At 42.6% G+C, this 22,652-nt stretch overlaps 1 protein-coding gene across 3 annotated transcripts in view; it reads left to right on the top strand.

Annotated features, from left to right (window-relative positions):
• The window catches only part of SH3KBP1 (SH3 domain containing kinase binding protein 1), a 424,275-nt gene that overhangs the window by 63,544 nt on the left and 338,079 nt on the right, over positions 1-22,652 (top strand). For 2 of the 3 annotated variants that reach the window (XM_075538782.1, XM_075538784.1), the window contains exon 2: positions 14,378-14,535. In XM_075538782.1, the coding sequence (XP_075394897.1) occupies positions 14,378-14,535 (158 nt within the window). Of the gene's footprint in view, positions 1-14,376; positions 14,536-22,652 lie in introns of those variants that run through there. The other variant, XM_075538783.1, reaches the window with a different exon arrangement.

Genomic DNA, 22,652 nt, shown 5'->3' with positions numbered 1-22,652 from the left:
TAGAAAGGAAAGGTATGTCTTTTTTAAAAACACAATATTTGATTGGGTTTAGGTGAAAGTTTGCACAGCAAAGTAGAGGTTCCGCTTTAACAATTTCTCCACACGTTGTTCAGTGACATTGGTTATTTTGTCACGATGTGTCAACATCCTCATTATTTTTGTTCTGGTTTCCTGTATTCATCTTCATTTTAAAGTATCTGTTGACCACTTCCAATCATGTATATGGTTTTTTAAAGTTTTTAATTTGTTTTTAACAGTTTCACATCAGCATACAATTCACGTGTCATACATTTGAACAGTTCAATCACATTCATGGAGATGATAGTCTTTAAATTGTGAGCTAATCTGTGATGAAGCCAGAAGGTGACCTTGGGATAGTTTCATTTAAGGCTCAAATAAGATCGCAGGGCAACAATGTCAAGGAGCTCTCTAGTCTCAGCCGGTCCAGTAAGTCTCAACTTTTGAAGAATTTGAGTTTTGGTCCATATTTTCTCCCCTTTTACTAGAATTCCTCTATCATGAACCTCATCAGAATGATCAGTAGTGGTAACCGGGCACTATCATCTAGTTCTTACAGTCTTCAAGTCGATGAGGCCATGGCTTGTGTAAATGATAGGTTCCAAAACTTATTGGACCCACCATTCCCTTTTCAGAAAAAAAAAATTACTCAGCAACCCTGTTGCCCAGCAATTAAATTCTTTTGAACTAAAGCCCATAATCCAGGAGAAAGTGTAGACACCTGCTTTTGTAGCCATTCCAGCTCCCCGAGGGCATGGTATCGCCCACTTTAGGAAATACTGAGCTAGAGAGTCATGTAGTCTGACTGCTTCTTTCTTAGGTTTCCTTATTTCTCTTTTGTGCCAGGTGAAGAGGGACCAATAGTTGAATAGTAATGACTGCTTGAAAGCTTTTTCATAGCTCAGACACTGATGTGATCCCAAATTGATATGTATGCATACGCTTTAGGAACTACGTTATGCCAATTGACCAAGTTGTCCCAAAGGACTATGATCGCAAGCCTTCAAAACCAGGAAACCAATTCTGTGAAGTGTTTGGGTATTCCTAATACCCAAGTATTCCTAACCAAAACTTATGTCTCCTTTAAGTAACTAAACTATTTTAACTTAGTCGACTTAAAAAAAATGTTTTCCTAAGACGCGGTTTCTCTTCCCTGCTTATGATTCTTGCGTATGAATGATCTTACACACAGGTTTATTCAACCACAAGCTGTCTAAACTTTTCACTGGTTTTCTTACCTGAAAATCATCTGCAACACTTGCCCTGTGCTTTCTTTTTCATGCAAAGAATCTTTTCTAGCTCAAGTTAGTCTTACTCAATATGTTCAATGCATGTCTAAACAGAGCTGTGTATTAGGTTTGCCATTAATTTTCCTTGGGAAGTGTTTAAGAAGTCAGTATTCCTGTGCTCTTCAGGGCGTTTTTTTTCTCAGGCTGGGTCCTGGTGAGGCAAAAGGGTTAGACTGCTGGCTGGAAGGGACTGAAGACCCTACTGCTTTTCCATTCGGGGAGCAGGATGACCTGGTCCATGTCTCTGCAGTATGTTCCAGTCATGAGCATATGACCCTCTGCTGTAAGGGGTCATGCACGTGGCAGAGTTGGGAAGGAATCGAGGCTGGTCACAGTAGCAGAGGACAGGCTTAGACTAGTGGGTCATATTTGTTTTGTGTCTGACAACTGACTCACATTTGTAACGGCATTGTTGCTGCTAGATGAGTACTGTGCCTTGTGTATACTTAGATAGTCTACTTTTTAAAAAGAGTCGATATAAATAATGAGTCCATCCCTGAAGATCCCCTGGTTGAAAGCAACAGAAACCAACTCTTTCTTAACTAAAGCAGAAAAGGGGGGTTATTGGAAGACTGTGGGGGAGCTTTACAAGGTGGAAGGGAAAGCTGCAGGGCCAGGTCTGAGAAAAGATGTCAACCTTTCAGCTCCCAGGATCTCAGCTCTTCTGGGACCCGGTGGGGGAATCTGCTACAGCCATTGCCTCTCTCTGGCATACCACGAAGAGTTACATTTGGTCCTGTGGCCATATATTGACAGGCCAGAGGGCAGGGCACATTGATGGATAGTCCCTCTCCAAGTATACAAGGGGGCTTAAAAATGTTTATGGGCAAAAAGGGAGTTAAAAGATAGTGGAATTTTCCCCTTAAACTTTTTGAAGCCTTTTTATATCCCACAGGGAAGTTCCCCCAGACAGTGTCCCCTTCCTCAGACACAAACACAGTTGACAACCCCAATAAGCAAATATCTGCTGCTTATACATAACCAAATAAACATATCAACTTTAAATTTTTATTTTAAGAGCTTGATTGAGAGAGAAAAGTTCACCCATTTTGCATGTGCAATTCAGTGATTTCTGGTAAATTCCCAACATGGTACCACAATTCAGTATGAGAACATTTCCATCCCTCTCTAAAGATCCCTCCTATCCATTTCTCATTGTCACCCTCTAGCCCCAGGCAGCTGCTAATGTGTTCTCTATTTCCTTCCATTTGAGCATAGGCTTTGTTACGTACCTGACTGGTGTGATATTACCCCCCACCCAGCCCAGTGTCCTGGAAGCTGCTGTATGTCTATGAAAGAAGAAGGAGAAACAACAAGACACCCAAACCAACCAATGGTGCGAAAATCTCTGTCACTGGTCTGTTTTCTCTCTACATCTTTCCTTTTCTCATGTGAACTGTAAATTGAGAGCTTGGTCCTGTCTCTGTCATTATGTAGCTCTTTTAGTCTTACTAAGCCTTAGTCATAGAACCTTCCAGGCCACAGTTCCTCGTCTGTAAAATGAAGAAAATAATCCGAGAAGATGATTTTTAATGTTCTTTATATCTTTTATGATCAGCAATCATTTTTGGGGGGTTGGGGTAAAAAATGACATCCTGACTTTATATATTCTCTTCAGTCAGGAATGAAAAAAGAATAAAATAAAAAATTTATTTGGAATCCACAGGAATACACCTAAAAGAAATTTAAATTTGTCACCTTTCTACTTCAGAAGTCATTGAGGCCAAAACTTGCACTGACCCTTTTGTAAAATCATGTGGCTGTATTTAGAACAAGGAAATGGGTTGAAAACTTTTCATTCTTCTTTAATGCTTTCTTGTTTCTTTAAATACGTCTTGATCCAGACATGATGTTAGGCATGGGGACACTGGATCCTGGAGAAACCCTGGGCTTGGCTTGTGACTGGAGGCAAGCACGCAAACAGGAAGTATGTGCGCAGAGGTGGGGAAGGGCCTGGTGGACAGGCCAGGCTGCGTGAGAAGCTGCATGACAGCTGCCTGAGCCAACTGACAGTTCAACCTTCCCACCCCCCTCATCTCTGCTGGGAGCGGACATTGGGGCAAGTTTGAAGGTAGAGCAGATCTCTTATCTCCTCTTGCTCTTTTTTCTACCCATGGGTTAACTGTAGCTCTGGTTTTTGCAGCACCTGAAGATGTAGCAAACTTAGGAGGTTGGCGTTTGGCACAGCAGGCAGCTGGAGGGTGCTTTCTTCTGATGGGACAGTCGTTCTTAAAGGTTTCTAATTTGTGGTATCTGTGAATGTGGGATTTTGTTTACTGCTGCCCTAATTATATCTCTGATATATTTTCTTTACCTTCATGTTTGAATTTTGTCCTTGCCGCAGACTTTCTCATGGGCTCTGAATATTTGAGCTTTGCTTTGTGTAACCTGGAGACCTTGATCTTTTTTGTGCCTACTATCCTAAAGCACCGCTGTCCAAGAGAAATACGATACAGACCATATCTGTAGTTTGAAATGGTTCTGTAGCCATGTTGAAAAGGACAAAGGAAACAGGCGAAATTAAGTTTAATGATATATTTAACCTAACATATACAAAATATCATTTAAACATGTAGTCATTCTAAAAATTCATTATTGGGAGACTTTGTTGTCCGTTTTTTTTTTCTCCCAATCAGTCTTTGAGACTTGGTGTGCATTTGATCAGCTGCCGTGGAGACAATATTGCCCCATGGCTTCCCCCTGTGTATGTCAGAGTAGAATTGGACTCCATAGAATTTTCAATGACTGGGTTTCAGCAGTAGGTCACCAGACCTTTTTTTCAGTTTAACCCCATCACTCAGGTAATTAGGAACCCTAATAGCTCAGTGGGCTCACTATTGGGCTGCTAAGTACAAGGTTAGCAGTTGAAACCCATCTGCCACTGCTTGGGAGAAAGGTGGGGCTTGTGCACACCTGTAAAGATGTACACTTTCAGAAACTCTGACCTTTAGGGTTGCTAAGAGCCAGAATCGACTCGATGGCATTGAGAAGTAGATTGCTTGGCTTTTCTTCTGAGGTGCCTCTGGCTATTCTTGAACTTCCAACCTTCGTTTCTAGGCTAAGGCAGACTAGGAAGAAAGCAGTTGAGTATGATAAACGGCGTGCATACCCACACATTTAACAGCCCATCTCCGGGCATTAAGCACATCTCCAGTTCTCACAATCCATATGTGCCAGTGGTGCCAGATGGGCTCGCACATTCTGAAAGCGCCCCGAGGTTTACAGAGGACCAGGAGAGGGCCCTTAGAGGGAGCAGGAGAGACACAACTTGGTGGTTTATGAGTCTGAAAAAAAGCCATAAACATGTTTCCTTCCCTTAGAGAAACCTGATATGTAAAAATTCATTTTGACAGGAAAGGTAGAGCAGGAAGTGATTATTCATGTTACAAAAGAATTAACCACAGGGTTTTTTAAATAGCGAGCTTCCTTGGCGCACTGAAGAATATGACTCAATTTGCAAAAATGTGATTGGCACTTGACATTTTCATAGCACCTTTGTTTGGGCAGAGACTGATTTGCCTTTATCAAATGCAAGTGATCATTCAGTTTATCAAGTCTTCACTAAGCCCATGTCATAGGTGCGTGTAGGGAGCAACACAGATCCAAGGGTAATCTGTCCCCAGAAGGCACTTTTAAGCTCACATGCGTGCACCCACCGCATCGAGGAATTGCCTCTAGGCCGGGGCAGAGTGACCTGTAGGCAGGAGGAGGTAGGAGAGTGGTATGCTGGCAGACTGGTCCAACTGGGACCAGAAGTCAGGGAGAGCACAATGATTGCTGAAGTGGGTGGGTGTTCAAAGAAAGGGTAAACATCAGAAACACCAGTGAGCTAGGATGGTGGGGAGGCTTGAATATTATGCAGCTATGCTTTCTTCCTACCACCTGTCTGGTATTATCCTGTGGTGACTTGAATATTGCTGTGATTCAGGAAGCTCTGCCACCAGCATTTTAAATACCAGAAGGTCACTCATGGTGGACAGGCTTCACCTGAATTTCTAGACTGAGGCAGACTAGGAAGAAAGACCTGGCAGCTACTTTTGAAATAAACCAATGAAAGCCCAGTAGTTCTCAAAACAGGATATTGTGTAATATAGTACTGGAAGAATAAGCCCCAGATTAGAAGATACTCAAAGCATAGGATGATCTCAACAATGTACTCAAGCCACGTTTTGTTCTGTTTTACGTGGGGTTGCCATGCGACAGAGATGACTCTACTGTAGCAGCAGCTTGCTTTTTATCTCTGAGTCCCTAATTACTCATCTCCAGTCTTCCCCATAGCAGACATCTTAGTAATGTAGAACTGCTATAATAGAACCACCACAAGTGGGTGGCTTTAACAAACAGAAATCTATTTTCTCACAGCTTACCCAAAACCAAACCCACTGCCATTGAGTTGATTGTGACTCAAGAATCTTCTCACTGGCTGGGTTGATTCCAACTCATGGTGACCGGGACTATACATCTTGACTGGGGCAGACAGCCTCATTTACCTTCTTCTGAGTGGCTGGCAGGTTGGGACTGCTAAGGCAAGTGTCATTAGAGCTCCTTTCGTACACTTTAGGGGACTAGAACCCACAATTCGAGGTGCTGTCCCTGGGGGAAAGCTTTCTCCCTCTGTCAGCGCTGGAGTGAAGGCCCTTGTCTCTTTTGTTCCAGGACGACCTTCATGTGGTGTCGCACCTGTCTTTTCCTATCTCTGATTTGCCTTGCTTGTTTAATCTCTCTTATCTTTCAAAAACGATTGATTTAAAACACATCCTACACTAACCCAGTCTCATTAGCATTCCAAAGAAACCCCTTTCCAAATGGGATTTAGCACCACAGGCTTGGTAGGTGCCTGTTGAGTTTCTTTCAACTCAAAGTGACCGAATAAGATACCACCTGGTCCTGCAAGTACATCAAGTTCTGACTCAAAGTGACTCTGTGCACAACAAAACAGGACACCACCTGATCCTGTAAGTGCTTCAGGTTCTCTTTATTGGCAACAAGCAAGGTAGTGTTTCTGTGTATTCCAGGTTGTTAATGAGTCTTCCTGCAGGCCTGCTACCCACTTCTCAGATTATTTGTTTAGCATACATCTTGAATGCTGTTGTGAAATGATACAGCCCTAACATATACCTTTCCTGGTTTAAACCACACAGCATCCCCTTGTTCTGTTCAAATGACTGCCTCTTAGTCTTTGTATAGGTTCTACATAAGCACAACGAAATGTTCTTCCCAATATTATCCATAATTTGTTATCATCCGCACACTTGAAGAACTTGGCATAGCCACTGAAACACAAGTAAACACATTTTTGCTATTTTCAGCTTTCTGCCAAGATCTATTTGGCATCAGCAATGGATATCGCTCCATTCTAAGCCCTCTTCTGAATCTGCTTGGGTTTTTGGCAGTTCCCTATTCCTGTACTGCTGCAACCATTTTTGAATTAGCTTCATCAAAACTTTACTTGCATGTGATATTGGTAATAATGTTTGATAATTTTTTGTGTTCTGTTGGCTCACCTCTCCTTGGAATGGGCACAGATTTGGATCTCTTCCAGTTGATTGGCCAGGTACTTGTCTTCCACATTTCTTGGCATAAATGAATGAGCACTTTCAACTTTGCATCCATTTGTTGAAATATTTCAATTAGTACGCTGTCAGGTCCTGGAGTGTTGTTTATTTCCCCATCTTGTCAGTGCAGCTTGGGCTTCTTCCTTCAGTACTACCATTTCATATGTTACTTCCTAAAATGGAGGAACATTGACCAGTTGTTTTTGGGATAGTGATTCTGTGTATTCTCTCTACAGAGAATGCCTCCTATCTCTTCAATATATTGCCCATATGGAAGGCCTTCAAAAAGTTCTTGGAAAGAGGAATTTTGAAAAAGAAAATTTCCATGAACTTTTTGAAGTTCCTTCATGGAATCCTTCAATATTTCAATTTGAGGCTCGATTTTTGTTTGTAGTACTTTCAGCTTGAGAAATACTGTGTTCTTCCATTTTGGTTTTCCAATCATTTTGTCTTATCAAGTAACTCTTTGAAATCTTCGGTTCAGTTCTTTTAGCTCATTATCTCTTCCAGTCACTTTAGCTGCTCTATACTCAAGAGCAAGTTTCAGAATCTTATGTTGCCCATTTTGGTCTTTTCTATATTTTTAATGACCTTTGATTTATTCAAGTGTGCACTATCCTTGAGGTCATCCCACAATTCACTTGGTCTTTGGGCATTGATGTTCATTCAACACATTTCAAACTTACTCTTGGGACGGTCTCTAAATTCAGGTGGGATATTCTCAAGGTTGTATTTCAAGGTTGTATCTTGTGGATTTAATTTTCTTCAGATTCAACTTGAATTTGCACATGAGCAACTGATAGTTGTTCCTCAGTCATCCCCTGGCCTTGTTCTGACTGATAATATTGAGCGTCACCATCTCTTTTTACCAAAACCCAAGTTCACTGACATCGAGTCAATTCTGGCCCATGGTAACCCCATAGGACAGGGTAGATCTGGCCCTGTGAGTTTCTGAGACTGTAACTCTTTATGGGAATAGAAAGCCTGGTTTTTCTCCCATGAAGCTCGTGGTTTCAAACTGCTGACCTTGTGATTAGCTGCCAATGTGTTACCACTATGCCACCAGAGCTCCTTGATTTCTGCATATACAACTTGGTGAGGTCCATGTGTGTAGTCACCAATTATGCTGTTAATAAAAGGTACTTTCAATGAAGGGGTTGTTAATCTTGCAAAATTCTATCAAGGATCTTTAGCATTCTTTCTGTCACTAAGGCCATATTTTCCAACTACCAATTCTTTGTTTCCAACTACTGCATTCCAATCATCAGTAATTATCAATGCATCTTGAACATTCGATCAGTTTCAGATTGCATAAGTTGGTAAGAATCTTTAGTTTTTTTCACCTTTGCCATTAGTAGTTGATTCATAAATCTGAGTAATATTACTAAGACCTGGTCTTCCTTCTAGGCATATGGATACTATTCCTATCACTGATAATGTTGCACTTCCAGATAGATCCTGATTTTTTAAAAATGAATTGGATACTGTTCCTCTTTAATTTATCATTCCCTACATAATAAACCATATGATTACATGATTCCAAGCGGCTAATTCTAGGTTATTTCAGCTCACCAATGGCCAGGATATCTGTCTATGTGCAGTCCATTTAATTTTTAATCATTTCCAAGTTTCTAGATTCATGCTTCATACATTCCATGTTCTGATGGATGTTTGCTGCTGTTTCTTCTCATTTTGACTCTTATCGTACCAACAAGTGAAGGTCCCCAAAGCTCTACTCCCTACTAGCTATTAAGATTGACTTTAGTTTGAGACGGCAGCTCTTCTCCAGTGGTGCTTTGAGTGCTTTCCAACCTGAGAGACTCATCTTCTAGCACTCTATTGGACAGTGTCTCATTTATATTCGTTAAGTTTTCACTGGTCAGATTTTTAGAAGTAGATTACAAGAATCTTCATTCTAGTCTTTCTTAGGAAGCTCCACCGAGTTTTGTCTGTCATTCATGACCTTACTGGTATTTGAAATACTGATGTCATCATTTCTAGCATCACAGAAACATGCATATCATCACTGTATGACAAACCAACAGGTGAATTGTGGATCTTAATACTTGCTATTAAAAAGTAATTTGAGTCCTCCTACTAGATGTATGTTTGTATAGAGTATATATATATATATAATGCTATACTAATAGATTGAGAAAATCCAGAAGAAGCTCCCATTAGGTTTAGTGAACTTTTGAAAATGTCGGATTGGGTATTGAATGAATATGGACCTTGATAGAAAATGAAGATGCTGATCTTCATGTTTCAGTTTCGTAGTTTTAGCATATTTTGTTAATCCAGATGGTTTTATACTATAATTAACTTGCACCTACATCAAAGGTAGAAATAAACTCATGTTATAAATTGTCCTGATAATTTCTAGCTTTTTGGTCATCTCTCCCTCTGCGACAGGATTGCCTTTTCCTTGTATCCACTTCCCAATGGAAAGAAATTCCAAAAGTGTCAGCACCACTATTTTGTTGATTTGACCTCATTGAGTCTTGTCTGCAATGTCAGTACTCTTTGTACACATCTCATCTGTCAAGGGTATGCAGAACTGCAGCGTTACCCTAGGTACTTCAGCTGTGTTCCATGCCGGCGTGGCTTGCCTGACCTAGAGACTGGCTGAAGCAGCCACAGCCTGTCTCTAAATGGAATCTTGTTAGATGTGGCAGTTGTGGCAGTTCCAACTCATAGCAACCATATGTACCACAGAACAAAATGCTGCCAGGTTCTGCGCCATCCTCACAATCCTAACTATTTGAGCTTGTTGCTGCAGCCACTGTGTCAATCCATCTCTTTGAAGGTAGGTCTTCTTTTTTGCTTCCTCTCTACCAAGCATGATGTTGATGTCCTTCTTCAATGACTGGTCTCTCCTGATACATAGAAAGCACGTGAGAGAAAGTCTCACCATTCTTGGTTCTAAGAAGCATTCTGGCTGTACCTCTTCCAAGACAGGGTTGTTTGTTCTTCTGGCAGTCCAAGGCACTTTTAGTATTTTTAGCCAGCACCATTCAAATGCATCAATTCTTCTTCTTCTTTTTCAAACAACTAATGATATTGAAGGAATTATTATTTTTTAAAAATACTTTTACTGGGGGCTCTTACAACTCTTTATCACAATCCATACATTCCTGCAGTGTGTCAAGTACATCTGCACATATGCCGCCATCATCATTTTCAAAGCATTCTCTTCCCATTGAGCCCCTGAAATCAGCTCCCCATTTCTTCCCCCTCCTCCCTCCCTTGCCCATCCTCCCTCACAAACCTTGATAACTTACAAATTATTTTTTCTATATTTTACATTGTCCTTTGTCATCCCTCACCCACTTTTCCATTATTTGTCCCCCTAGGTTGATTCTTGTGATCGATTTCCCCTATTTCCCCAACCCTCCTCTAACCTCTTGGTATCTCTACTATCCTTGTTGGTCCTGAGGGTTTTATCTATCCTGGATTCTCTGTGTTTTGGGCTCTTATCTGTAGCAGTGGACATGCTCTGGTCTTATCCAGCTTGTAAGGTAGAATTGAGGTCATAATGGTGGGGGTGTGGGGGGAGGAAGCACGAAAAAGCTAGAGGAAAGTTGTGTGTTTCATCAGTGCTATAGTGCACCTTGACTGGCTCATCTCTTCCCTGTGATCCCTTTGGGATGGGATGTCTAATTGTCTACAGATGGGCATTGGGTCTCCCCTCCATCCCTCCCATTCACCTTGGGTATGGTTTTATTCTGGGTCTTAGATTCCTGATGCCTGATATCTGATCCCGTCAACACCTCATGATCACACCGGCTGGTGTGTTTCTTCCATGTGGACTTTGTTGCTTCTCATCTAGATAGCTGCTTGTTTATCTTCAAGCCTTTAAGACCCCAGGAGCTATAGTTTTTGATAGCGGGGCACCGTCAGCTTTTTCACCACATTTGCTTATGCACCCATTTTGTCTTCAGCGATCGGGAAGGTAAGCATCACAGAATGCTGGATTGTTACAACAAAATGTTCTTGTGTTAAGGGAGTACCCGAGTTGAGGCCCAATGTCCATCTGCAACCTTAATTCTTAACATACAGATATGAGTATATAGTTCTATTCCCCTCTCATTATATATATATGTATATATATATGTATTTACATATGTACAGAACTCTATAAATGTCCTTTGCCTCCTGGTTCTTTCCTCTATTTCCTTTTTACTTCCCTCTTGTCCCACCATCATGTTTGGCCTTCATGCAGGTTTAGTAATTCCTTGCTGCCACATTGCCCTTGATTGAACCCCACTAGGCATCCTACTGTCTTCCTTTCATTGATTTTAGTTCACTTGTTGTTCCCTTGTCCCTGGGTTGGTCTGCTTCCCCTTCCTTTCTCTCACCTCTCCTTCTCCCGTACACGCCCCCCCCGACTCATTGGTCCCATTCTTTTCATCTCTGAATTATTTATCCCGCCTATCTTATCCAGAGAGACATGCAGATATATTACTAAGTGTAAAAACCAGGCAATGACAAATGAAACAACAAAGGAAGTCAAAACGAAGGAAACAATAACAACAGCAGAAAGCAAGAACAAAATAACAATAACAAAAAGAAAACCACCGACAAAAATGGAAAAGCCTGTAAATAGTTCAAGTCATTAAAGGAATTATTGCTCAAGGTTTTTTTGAGGGTGGTAAGAGCTAGGATTATCTTCAAGGGATATGTTTGAATTATTCACAGACAAATGAAAGGATGCTGTAACCTGTAATATTATCGCAGTAGGGACTGGTATAGATCATGGGTTGCTAGAGGTCTGGACTGCCTACCATCATTTATCATCCATTCTTCATAGGACTCTGTGGTTGATGTGTGTGTTTGAAATTTTTCCTAATTCAAAGGGGATTTGGCAAGGTCTGACTGTACCTTTTCCAGGAGTCGCAGCCTAAATCTTCTCTGGGCTTGTCCCATAATTTGGAGAGCATTCATATTGTCCTAGCTCGCTACCAAAAATAGGGGGTGGGGGGCAGATGTGCCAGAAGTCCAAGATAGGGAAACTTGGGAATGGAGGTCTTATGGTAGCATCGCACTCTTCTATGGCTCAGTGATTTTGACCTGGATGCTAGCTCGTGTGCTCAGGCCCCAGATCCAGCTGTGCTTTCCTGTATATCCCAGAGATCAAATGCATCCATTCTGCTGCGTGCTTCTTTATCCATTGTCTAGCTTTCCCATGCATAGGAGATGATTAGAATCATAGGAACACTGAAGTGTTCTCTGTTTAAAATAATAATTAAAAATGTTCTGATTATCCACTCCCCAGTCTTCATTCCAGCAGTTCTCAACTTGTGGGTTGTGCCCCCCCCGGGGGGGGAAGGATGTCGAACCACCCTTCCACAGGGGTCGCCGGATGCATAGCAGTAGAAAAATGACAGGAAGTAGCAACGAAAATAATGTTATGGTTGGGGGAGGTCACCACCACATGAGGAACTGTATTGAAAGGTTGCAGCAGTAGGAAGGTTGAGAACCACTGCCCCATCACCTCAACAGAGCCCCGCAGTGAGTACTCACCACTTTGGAGGTACCAGCTCAGAACAAAAATTTCACTTCTTTGCAGAGCATCCATTTGTGTAATTGGGAAAATGGGCTTCATGATATTGTGAAGATTAAATGAGAGAAAATGGGGAAACTGTCTGACACACGAACCAGGGTCATTGTAACCTCAGTTCATAAAACAGTAATTCAGTAGATCAATGGCTAGGTCATTTGAAGAAAGCTGATTGTACTGATAACTCACCTCAACCGCTGAGACATAGAGTATTGTAACAGCATGGGCACCGTTTCTGCCCAGCAGACTTGTCAGGAACCAGAAGTCTGACAGGTGTGTCTTGTATAAACAAGTCCTGCTTGCCTCCTTTCTGCTGGTAAAGAGAATGTTCACAACGCCACTTCTTTTCCGATCGTTTCTTGACACTGGAGTCAGCTAGCTAATTTTGGAATGACAAAGAAATCCTGCTCTGAGTTGCTTATAAACTCCTTGGTTGGGTGAGACCCTGAGAGAAGGGGAAGCCCATCTGCCTGGGCAGGTGGGGCCTTTTGAACTGGAAACCCTCTGGAAATTTATCCACAATGGGATGCTCAAAGCCCATTTGACCGGGAGTCTTTTCCGGGAAACCTATCCCAATTTCCTCCGAGTTTGGTTTTATGAAAATTTTCAAAAAGAAAATGATTAGTGTGTTTTGTCTCTGTTTAAGAAATCATTGCCAAAGCCCAGGTCACTCGGATTTTCTCCTACACTTTCTTAGAGGTTTTACACTTTCTGCTTTACATAGAGGTCTATGATACATGTTGAGTTCATTTTTATGTACCTTTTTTTTGGTGGATCTTCTGCTAATTGTGCATTCACCTACGGTCCCCCCAGTGCTTGGCAGGTACCTCTGGGAAGTCCTCTAATGTTGCCTCACTCTTGTAGAGGTGTGCATCGGTCTGCCTGTCTTCCGAGGGTTACGACAGGTACTTCCTGTGCGAAGACTGAGTTGCTTTCTGTTATGCACCTATAGAACCAGCCTAGTATATGGTACTTACTTCAATATGTTTTGCTTAAATCCAACACAAACCTTATTTTACAGACAGCTTCCGCTCCTCTTCCATTCTGTACCACAACTTCTAAGTTGATAATTCACTATATGGGATTTTATCTAATTTTCTCCACCTTTGTATACATTCTCTCACAACTCATTCATTTCTCCATAGCTGCAAATAAAAAGGGAGGTGGAGATATTTGTTTATATCGAGGCAGGCAAATGGCGAGGGCCAAGTCTAGATAAACTGAGTAATCTATCCATGGATAAATTGACCAGTCTCTGCAATGGCTAGCTCAGCTCATTTGCATAGGCATTCTGGAAACAAGAAAAGTTACCCTCCTCACATGGTGCGGAACCTCTTAGCAATTGTTACAAATTGGCACAGATTGGGAAAGCAAGGGGAAATGTTATAGCTGCCTAAGAAGTTATCTAGTTAGAGGGCCATTATGACTCTGGAGGTCTGAGACATTGGTTTAGCCAGCTAAGCCCCCTGTACAAGCTGTCTGTATACTTGCTGTCATTGCTATACAAGCATGATCTCTGTGACATGGGAATGGGTATTAGCTACATTCTGCAGAACCGGAGCCCAGAAACGTTAGCATCATACTTGTTGGTATTGACAAGTGGGACCCAAGAGCCACACTCAGGGCTGTTACTTGGAAGGGTGATGCTGGGCTCCCTGTGGGTGAGACAAACATTGGTAGCTATCTGGTGTCATGTGGTTTTCTCTCCGAGAACCCCCTGTTGACCCTGAGACCTGTAGGTTACCCCTCCTGGGCTTGACCACGAACAGTCCTTGGTGGTTTCTGTACTGCAGGCCCTAGGTTAACCAAAATTGGGTTGCTGTGTGTGGCCCTGTTATTTTCAGTGTTCATAGAGGGGAAGTCCCCTTACTATGACCTCACTGGCCTTCATAGATGCTGGATTTCAACCTGTTCCATCACCCAAGTGTAAGTTGCTCTTTCTCTTCTGTTTTCAGTGGAGGCCATAGTGGAGTTTGACTACCAGGCCCAGCACGACGATGAGCTGACGATCAGCGTGGGTGAGATCATCACCAACATCAGGAAGGAGGATGGAGGCTGGTGGGAGGGACAGATCAATGGCAGGAGAGGTTTGTTCCCTGACAACTTTGTAAGAGTGAGTACAAAGCGAAACCCTTTTCCTGTGTCCTGTGTGGGATCTGCTGTCTAAAGGTCATGGGTCACTGGAGGATGGATTTCAGAGGACTCTCATGGGGGGGGGGGATACATGGACAGCTTGACTACCTGTGTGACATCAACAAGAGTATATAAATAGCTTTGCCCTTGCAATCTGGGCATGCTTATTTTTAAAATTGACTTTTTAAGGCCCAGAATGATATCTTTCCAGACTTTATTACTTCAAAAAAGTGCCAGCAAAAATGCCCAAACCAAATTCACTGCCATCCAGTCTATGCCGACTTACAGTGACACTATAGGTCAGGGTAGACCTGCCCCCCTGTGAGTTTCTAAGACTATACCTCTTTATGGGAGTAGAAAGTCCTATCTTTCTCCCAAGAAGTGGCTGGTGATTTTGAACTGTCGTCTTGTGGCTCACAGCTGAACCCATAAGCACTCCACCGGCAGAACTCCAGAAAAAGGCAAGACTGGTTAAGTTATCTTGTTTGTTTATTTGCTTTATAATTTAAATGAATTTTGCCCTTTGCTGTTCCATGCACAATGAAATGGGATGCAGCTTTGACCATTTAAATAGTAATCTAACTACAGAATTCAAATTATGATATGTTTCCACCATTTGAGTTCCTATTGCATTCATATTTGGTGGGAATAATGTTAATTTCCTTTCCCTCTTTATGGTCATGAAACATTGACTTGAATCTGGTGTGTTCTTTTTGTAAAGTAAGGTTTTAAAAAAATTTTCCCTTTGCAGAATTTATCTAGGGTTTTTAAGTATAAACAGATAGAAAAATCATGTTAATAATATGTGACCGTAAGATGTGACATTGCTCTGCTTATAAATAACCATTTGCACTGTTGGGTCAGAAGGGGTCAGCTCTGGGCTGGGGTCCATGGGAAATACTAACCCAGTCTAAAACAATCCTTGTCCCATGAACTTCCTACCCGACACTAGGGAAAAGTGGCTGCTTCAGCATATTAGGAGCTACGTTCTTAGAAAGAAGCAGGAGCTCCTAGCGGCCCTGGTGTTGTCCAACGGAGGCAGCCCTATGTATGTAGGGCAGAACTGGTTCATAGGGTTTCACGGAAGTGGATTTCCAGGCCTATCTTTAGATGCACCTTTGGGTGGTTTTGAATGGGAAACCTTTCTGTTAGTAAAGGGATGCCTTGCCATTTGGCCACTCAGGGAGGCAGGCAGGCAGCTCCCTAAGGAACCCAAGGGGTTGAATGGGAGGATTTTATGAAGAGGGGTTATTGAAGAAAAGCAGTGCCCTGTAGACTTGTAGCCCCTTAGGAACTATTCTAGATTTAGCTCCTAGACTAGAGTCTTTCTTCAGGCTTTTGCCTCAGCTCCACCCTCTTAATAATCTTTCTTTCCCTCTCCTGTTCCCTTTTTATTTCTCCTCTCCTTCACTCTGTCCCTCCCTCGTTCCTCCTCTGTCTTTCTTGCCTATAGCTGGGGAGAACTTTGTTGGTACCAAGCTTTTACTACACATTGATTTCTCTAACTAGTTATAGGAGTATAAACTCTTCTTTTCTTGGGCAACATTGAACCAGGAGCCTTGGCGGCACAATCGTTAAACCTTCAGCTGCTATCTTCAAGGTTGGCAGTTTGAATCTACCAAGTAGCTGTACGGAGAAAGACCTGTGGAGATTACAGCCTAGAAAACTTTACAGAGCAGTTTTACTTAACTCATATAGGGTCACTGTGAGTCAAACATTGCCTCAAGGGCAGCCAATGACCCTGGATCCCAGCAGCGCACTCCTGTTTGAAGAGTAGGAGAGCATTTCATGGACGGCTATTGATATGTACACAGGCAGTAATGTCTCTTTCCAAACAAAAACCCTGTTTTGTGAAAAGATCATCTGTGAAGTTGAGCCAAAGTAGGGTGTAGAAGGAGGGTTTTTGAGATGAAAGAGGAAAAGCTCAGAGTGGACACCAAGGAAGAAGGGTTGAGAAAGGAAGACTGTGGGAAAAAGGGAGGGGAGCTCTGGGAAAGAGAAGGGACTACAGCATCTGCTCCAGCTTTGAGGTGAGTAAGGCCCTGCTTGGAAAGCTGTTAGCACTCCTTCTGGCTTTGTAAGGAGCCCAGCTGGTGTTGTAATGGGTTATTCATTGGGCTGATAACCACAAGGTCAGTGGTTCAAACCCATCAGCTGCTTGATAGGAAAATAATGAGGCTTTTTGTTCCTGTGAAGATTTATGGCCTCAGAAACCCATAGATCAGTTCTATTCTGCCCTGTGGGGGTCCCCGTCAGTTGGAATTGACTTGATGACAGTGCCTGCCAGCCTGCCTGGCTTTGTGCCCCCCTTGTCCCAAACCACAAATACAGAGAACACTTCTGGGTTTGGAGGTGCTGTTTATATTACAAAACAAATCTACCCAGCCCTTTACGGCTGCCAGACAGATGTAGTGACTGGAGCATTCCAGGCCTGTGGAGGGGAGTGTGTGTGTGTGTGTCTGCAGTGCAGGAAGGCTCACATAGGCTCTGGGGCCACAACTGTCTTCCTTGCTCACTAAGTGCCAGGAGACAGACCTCCTCACCTGTAAAATGGGAATAATATGGTCCTGTTGCCCCACGGGTATCCTCTTACCCCTTTCCCACCTTCTCTGCCTTCTCCGGGACTTTGGCTCAAGGAGCGCCCTGGCTGTACACGGCCGAAGGGAGGGAGGAAGGACAGTGACGTCAGGGGATTGCCTCTCTGGCTGCCTGCCTGTGGGTTGCCTTGTGCTGGTCACTGCACCTATGAAGCCCACCTTCCACCATTTTTGTCAGACAAAGGAATGAGGCCTCTCCCCTGGGACTGATTCCCTTGCTCTGGCCTCTTTAGGTGTCACCTATGCCCACCGCATGAGCACTTCCAGTGGGGGCAGCCACTCCTGGCAGGTGCCCGTCCCACTCAGAACAGAGAAAGGGTGTGGCAGCACACTGGGACAGTGTTCCGTGTGGCAGTCCCATTTGGCAGAAAAAGAAATTTTTCTTCTTTCATATGGCAGAGTCTATTTTCAAGTCTTAACCCACTGGGAATGTTTTAGGCCTATTATTGAAAATTCAGTAGGTGGGTGCAGTGGAGTTTGCCAATAATGACAACTCCCGTAGTGCATGCTAAAAGCAGCAAGTACTTCTTTAAGTAATAATAGCCCTGTTGGCATCGGGTGGCAGTTTTGAAAGTGGTTTTACATATGTCCTTTTTAGCCCCAGAGTAATTTGTCCCACATTGGCTCGAGTAAGCTTGTGGCATCCCCTTGATTATTTGTGTGTCTTTGTAGGGATTCTATGCACCAGAATTGATTTGAGGCAGTGATGCTGGGTTTTTGCTGATGATACCACTGCCAGGGAGTTGACCTTAAATATAATCTTGATCCGTTTACCAGAGCCTTAATCAGTGTCCCCTCTGAATGTACTCTGCCAAAAAGCTGGGGCTCAGTATCCATCTTTAAACTCTGTATGAGAGGGACTTCAAGAAGTTTGTGGGAAAATTCCATTATCTTTTAAGCCCACTTTTTCCATGCACTTTTCAAAATCCCCTATATTGCCTCGGTTTCTCAAGAGAAAGCAACCAGTCATTCCCCTGTATTCCCCTGCTTAACTGGACTGCCCCAGGGCTCCCCAGCTCTCTCTGCTGAGGCTGATCGATGCCCACAAAGGTGCCCACCTGGGCTCCATGGCTGTTTGGGTTTGTCCCTTTTCCTCTTTGATTTGGTTAGTTCTTATTTATTTACTGTAAGTATGAAGGAAGAGTCTTTAAAAATTCTCCTGGCCTGATCTTTATCCCCGTCCCCACCTTCTTTTGGAGTCCCCCCTCCTCACTTTTTCTTCTTTTTTTAGTAATTCATTTGAAAGGCTTAATTTACATAGAGCAAAATGTATAACTGTACGGCTTGATGATTTTTGTTTTACATAGAACATGCCCCTGTGTTAGGCTGGGTTGACTAGAGAAACAAAACCAGTGACACGTAATAAGAAGGTATTTTATGTCATAAAGTAACTTAATATCAAGCCAGCCTCCCAGCCCAGCCCAGTCCAGTCCCTCTCAAGTCCATGGGTCTGATACTAGTGGGAGGCTGCTTCAGATGCACAGAGCCAAAGGCCGAGAATGCAGAAAGGTGAAGCAAACTCTCGGTAGGATGCTGTAGTTGTGGAAAATGGTGGAAAGATCATGGAATTTTTCCACCAATGTTTTGAAGCTCTCTTGTATTCATATGAGTGGAATTGCTGCCCCACTTCACTTTGGCATGTGTGCGTTTTTCTGTGTGCAAAGCTGTGGCCTCTAATGGGATGGGGGCGGGAGACCATACCTGTGTCTCAAGCTTCATTTGTGTTCCACTAGCCACCTGAGTCTCAGGACCCTGATAGGTGTGGGTTAAGGCGTTGGGCTGCTAACCACAAGATCAGAAATTCAAACCCGCCAGCTGACTGGCAGGAGAACAAGGAGGCTGTGTGCATTGGTAAAGACAGTCTCGACAACCCTTTAAGAGCCATTATGATTCCGAATGGGCTTGGTGGCTACTGTAGGTTTGGTTTTGGTTTAGCCGTCCAAGTCCGTCAGCCCACATCTCGTTGTCTTTGAGTAGTTGCCTTATGAGCATGACAGGTAAGAAGCCTTAAAAGTCCAGGCCTCCTTCGCCCAAGGGCAGATTTGATTGTTAGACCTGGGAACAATCAAAGGCTAATAATTCTCAAATAGTTAAAAACAAGAACAACAACAACAAAAACCCCAAGTGAATAAGTGAACATGTGCCAGAGTTTGATCTATCTCAGCGAGAGAACAGGATGACAACTGATTCAATGAGGATATGAAAAAAGGGGGGGGGGGGAGTCCGTGGGAAAAGGAATGGTCAAATAAGATTGCCGACTTTGATTAAAAACTGGTTAACGTCTTTGAGGACAATCAGAATGTTATCTTCTCTACCAGAAAAGGAAGAAAAACAACAAACAGATCCCACACCTTGTCATTTTTCTCCATGTTAACCTCTGATTTCTTAAATTGTTAGTTAAGTCGTTTCCAGAGAGAGTCTGATTGATGGTCCTTCTGGGGGCTTATTAACAAGCACATTGGTATGCCATTAAAAGGTTACATGTCCACGTTAGGCCAAATTTTCAAGTTCCGAATTTTGTGGGGAACAGACAGGCCCTCACAATACAGTACAATAATAGGAGACATATATTTGAAAAAATAAGATGGCTGCCCTTCTGGTATTTCAAATTGTCACACAAAGCCAAAAGACAGCCAGCCACCTATAGTTCAAAGCTCTTGCCCAGCGGTTCATTTTCACATGTTGGAATTAGTCGTGTCTCTCTCTTTGAACCTTGCCCTCAAATTCAGACCACAGTATATTGTCATGGAGCAAAGAACATAGAAGCAATCTTTTACATTAACGGGCAGCGAACTGAATTTCAGAAAGAACAAGCCTCAAAACTCGTCTGCTTGGGGGTGGAGTGGGGAGGGGTGGCGTGGTGTGGTGTGGCGGCGTTGGATACAGTGCAGCGGACCCGGGTGTTCCACAGTGGTGGCTCACAAATAGACGTGTGGAAAGCAGGAAGCTGCGGTAGGGGGTTAAAGCATTGGTGATCTGCACGTTGATGTGACTGTCTGGGAGGAAGCGAGCTGCTGGCTCTGTCTCTTGTATGTGTTCGGTAAAAAGACATTATACGCACTGCTGCCCACCCCCGTGCTGACTTGTAGCATGCCTGCTGTGTGTGGAGTGTGGTTGCTTTCAGCTTGGTGTCCCTGTTACCTCAGCTTCACTTACCAGGTGTTTTATATAGCTCGTCGGCACATTCAGAACTCTTGTTTTGAAGCCAACTCTCGCCAGGATGCTGTCCTGGGGTAAAATGGTGGGTGCATACAGGTTGTGTGTTTCTGTTTTTTCAGCAGTGAGGAGGAAAGCCAGTCGTTTGCATAGTTGTGCTCCTTTGAGATATAACTCACCGTTACCTTTTCAAATTTAAGGAAGAATCACACATTTATGTCAACAAGTAGCACAAAGTAGACATTTGTAGGCGCTTATTCTATTTTCAGAGATCCTCAAGTAGATCTTTTTATTATTAACATAAAATTTTACTTAAAAATTTCAGCCTATGGGGTGATTAATTTTGTGAATAATACTGATGCTTGTTTTCTAAATGTATGTCCCTCTTGAAAATGTAGCAGGTATTTTTAAGGTAAATTGTAGACTGTTCTGAGCCGCTTCTAGCTCACAACCTTAATTTATCTAGACCTGCCAAGTGGGTAGGGTCTGCTTTTCTCATGGAGTGAGCATTTACCTGGTGCTCCTAGGTACTGGGAGCCCAGGGATATAAGCACAAGCAATATACATTGAATGGATTTTTGCCGTGTATAACTTCTCCCACAGTGTGCTGGCTTGAGCTCGTGTGACCTAGCCTCCAGTCACTCAGAGATTCTGGAGAGGATGTGGTAGGCATTGTTCTTGAGAAGGTTCTGACAGGATTTACCAGGAAAATCTGGTAGAGCACGTGAAAGGAACCCATAGTTCTCCTTTTGGCCTGGCTTGTTACATTATGGAATAATATTGGCTTTATTCTATTGAAGGTTTACCACATGCCTGGCATGGCTTACCTCTCTGCCCATATCTGTCTGTGCACAATGCCCAAAATTTCTTCAGTACTTCTTTGTACCAGGCAAGGATACTAAACCCATCACATTTTCTTTCTTGAAATTCTTATACCTCCCTCTGAAATGTAGGTAGTGCTTTTATTGTGCCCATTTTTCAGACGAGCTAACGGAGGTAGCTTGAGGTTAAAGGATTTACCCATGGTCACATGGGCTGGTGAGGAGCCAGAAGAACCCACACAGGCAGCTCTGTCTAAGAGTGCTCACTGTCCATTAGTGCCGACTGCATTCTGCCTTCCCCTATGGCGTGAGCACTCAGCTAGAATCACGAGTGTTCATTTCTCTCCCGATTTTAAATAATTCTCTTAGAAATCGTTGATTTTAACTCAGGAGATCAATCTTTGCTTGGGTTTCTGGACTTATACTATCATTCCTGCATGCTATTACTATTTTTTTAAGTTTTTCAAACTTTATTTTTGTTATATTAATAAAACGCCATTTTAGAAGTAAATGCATGTGTAATGTCAACACAACATAGGTAAAAGTAGGATAATATTAATATAGATTTCTTTTACATTAATTCATATTTATGAAACTACATATTTAGAACTTAATCAAAAGACAATGGTTCTTGTTTGACAAACACAATAAATAAAAATCTGAACTTAGTAGTTAGAGATAACATTTTTGCAGTTATATTAGCCTTAGCATCTAATTTCTATTTTTTCTCCTCTATTAACTTTAATCACATTTTCAACATGCAGCCAAGAATGAAGCTTTGACAGTAAGTCATACAGTTACAGAGGCAAGCATTGTCTATTTTCTGCAGGGACAACTCTGAGATAACACGAGAAAGTTGGATATTTACTTTTTTTTCCTTTATTTCCTGTAGAACCATAAAAAAATTGAAACTAGTGATCCATACATTGAATTCACTTGCCACAAATGATTGAAGTTACTGCCTTTAATTTTAGTTATTGCAACCCCCCCAAAAAAACAGACAGTTCTTTAATTAGAAGCTACTCATAGGTTTTTGAAGATCACAGTGGTGACAGGATTGGTACATTTTGCCATAATGCACCTGCTTATGAGAACAAACGTTAACACTACAAAGGATTTACCTGTAACACGGGTCATTTGCCATGTGGGCAAACACTCTGGGTTATTCACAGCCAACATCCTCATGTGGCTCCAGAGGGACCTTTGGCAGATCTTGCTGAGTTCTCATTAAACAGTTGAAACCAGACATGATTTACCATAAAGCTAACCCATAGCGAAGCAGACACAAACACGAGGGAAATACTATGGGAAAAATTATGGTGCTTGGTAGGCTAAAAGTAAAAATATATTTCTAATAAGCTTTTCCTTCTGAGAATATTTAAGAAGTGAAAATATTAAGTGCTAGAAGGCCACAAAAACTTAGCAAATGTGTGTTTTTGTCATTCAGTGAGACCAATGGCAGGATGCTCCCTTGCAACATGTGTAACACTTTCCTGTAGTCACTTCGAACACCAACAGGGCTA

Source organism: Tenrec ecaudatus, chromosome X (genome assembly GCF_050624435.1).
Source record: "Tenrec ecaudatus isolate mTenEca1 chromosome X, mTenEca1.hap1, whole genome shotgun sequence".
In the NCBI taxonomy this organism is placed as follows: Eukaryota; Metazoa; Chordata; class Mammalia; order Afrosoricida; family Tenrecidae; genus Tenrec; species Tenrec ecaudatus.
This window is presented reverse-complemented; position numbering and strand designations above follow the sequence as displayed.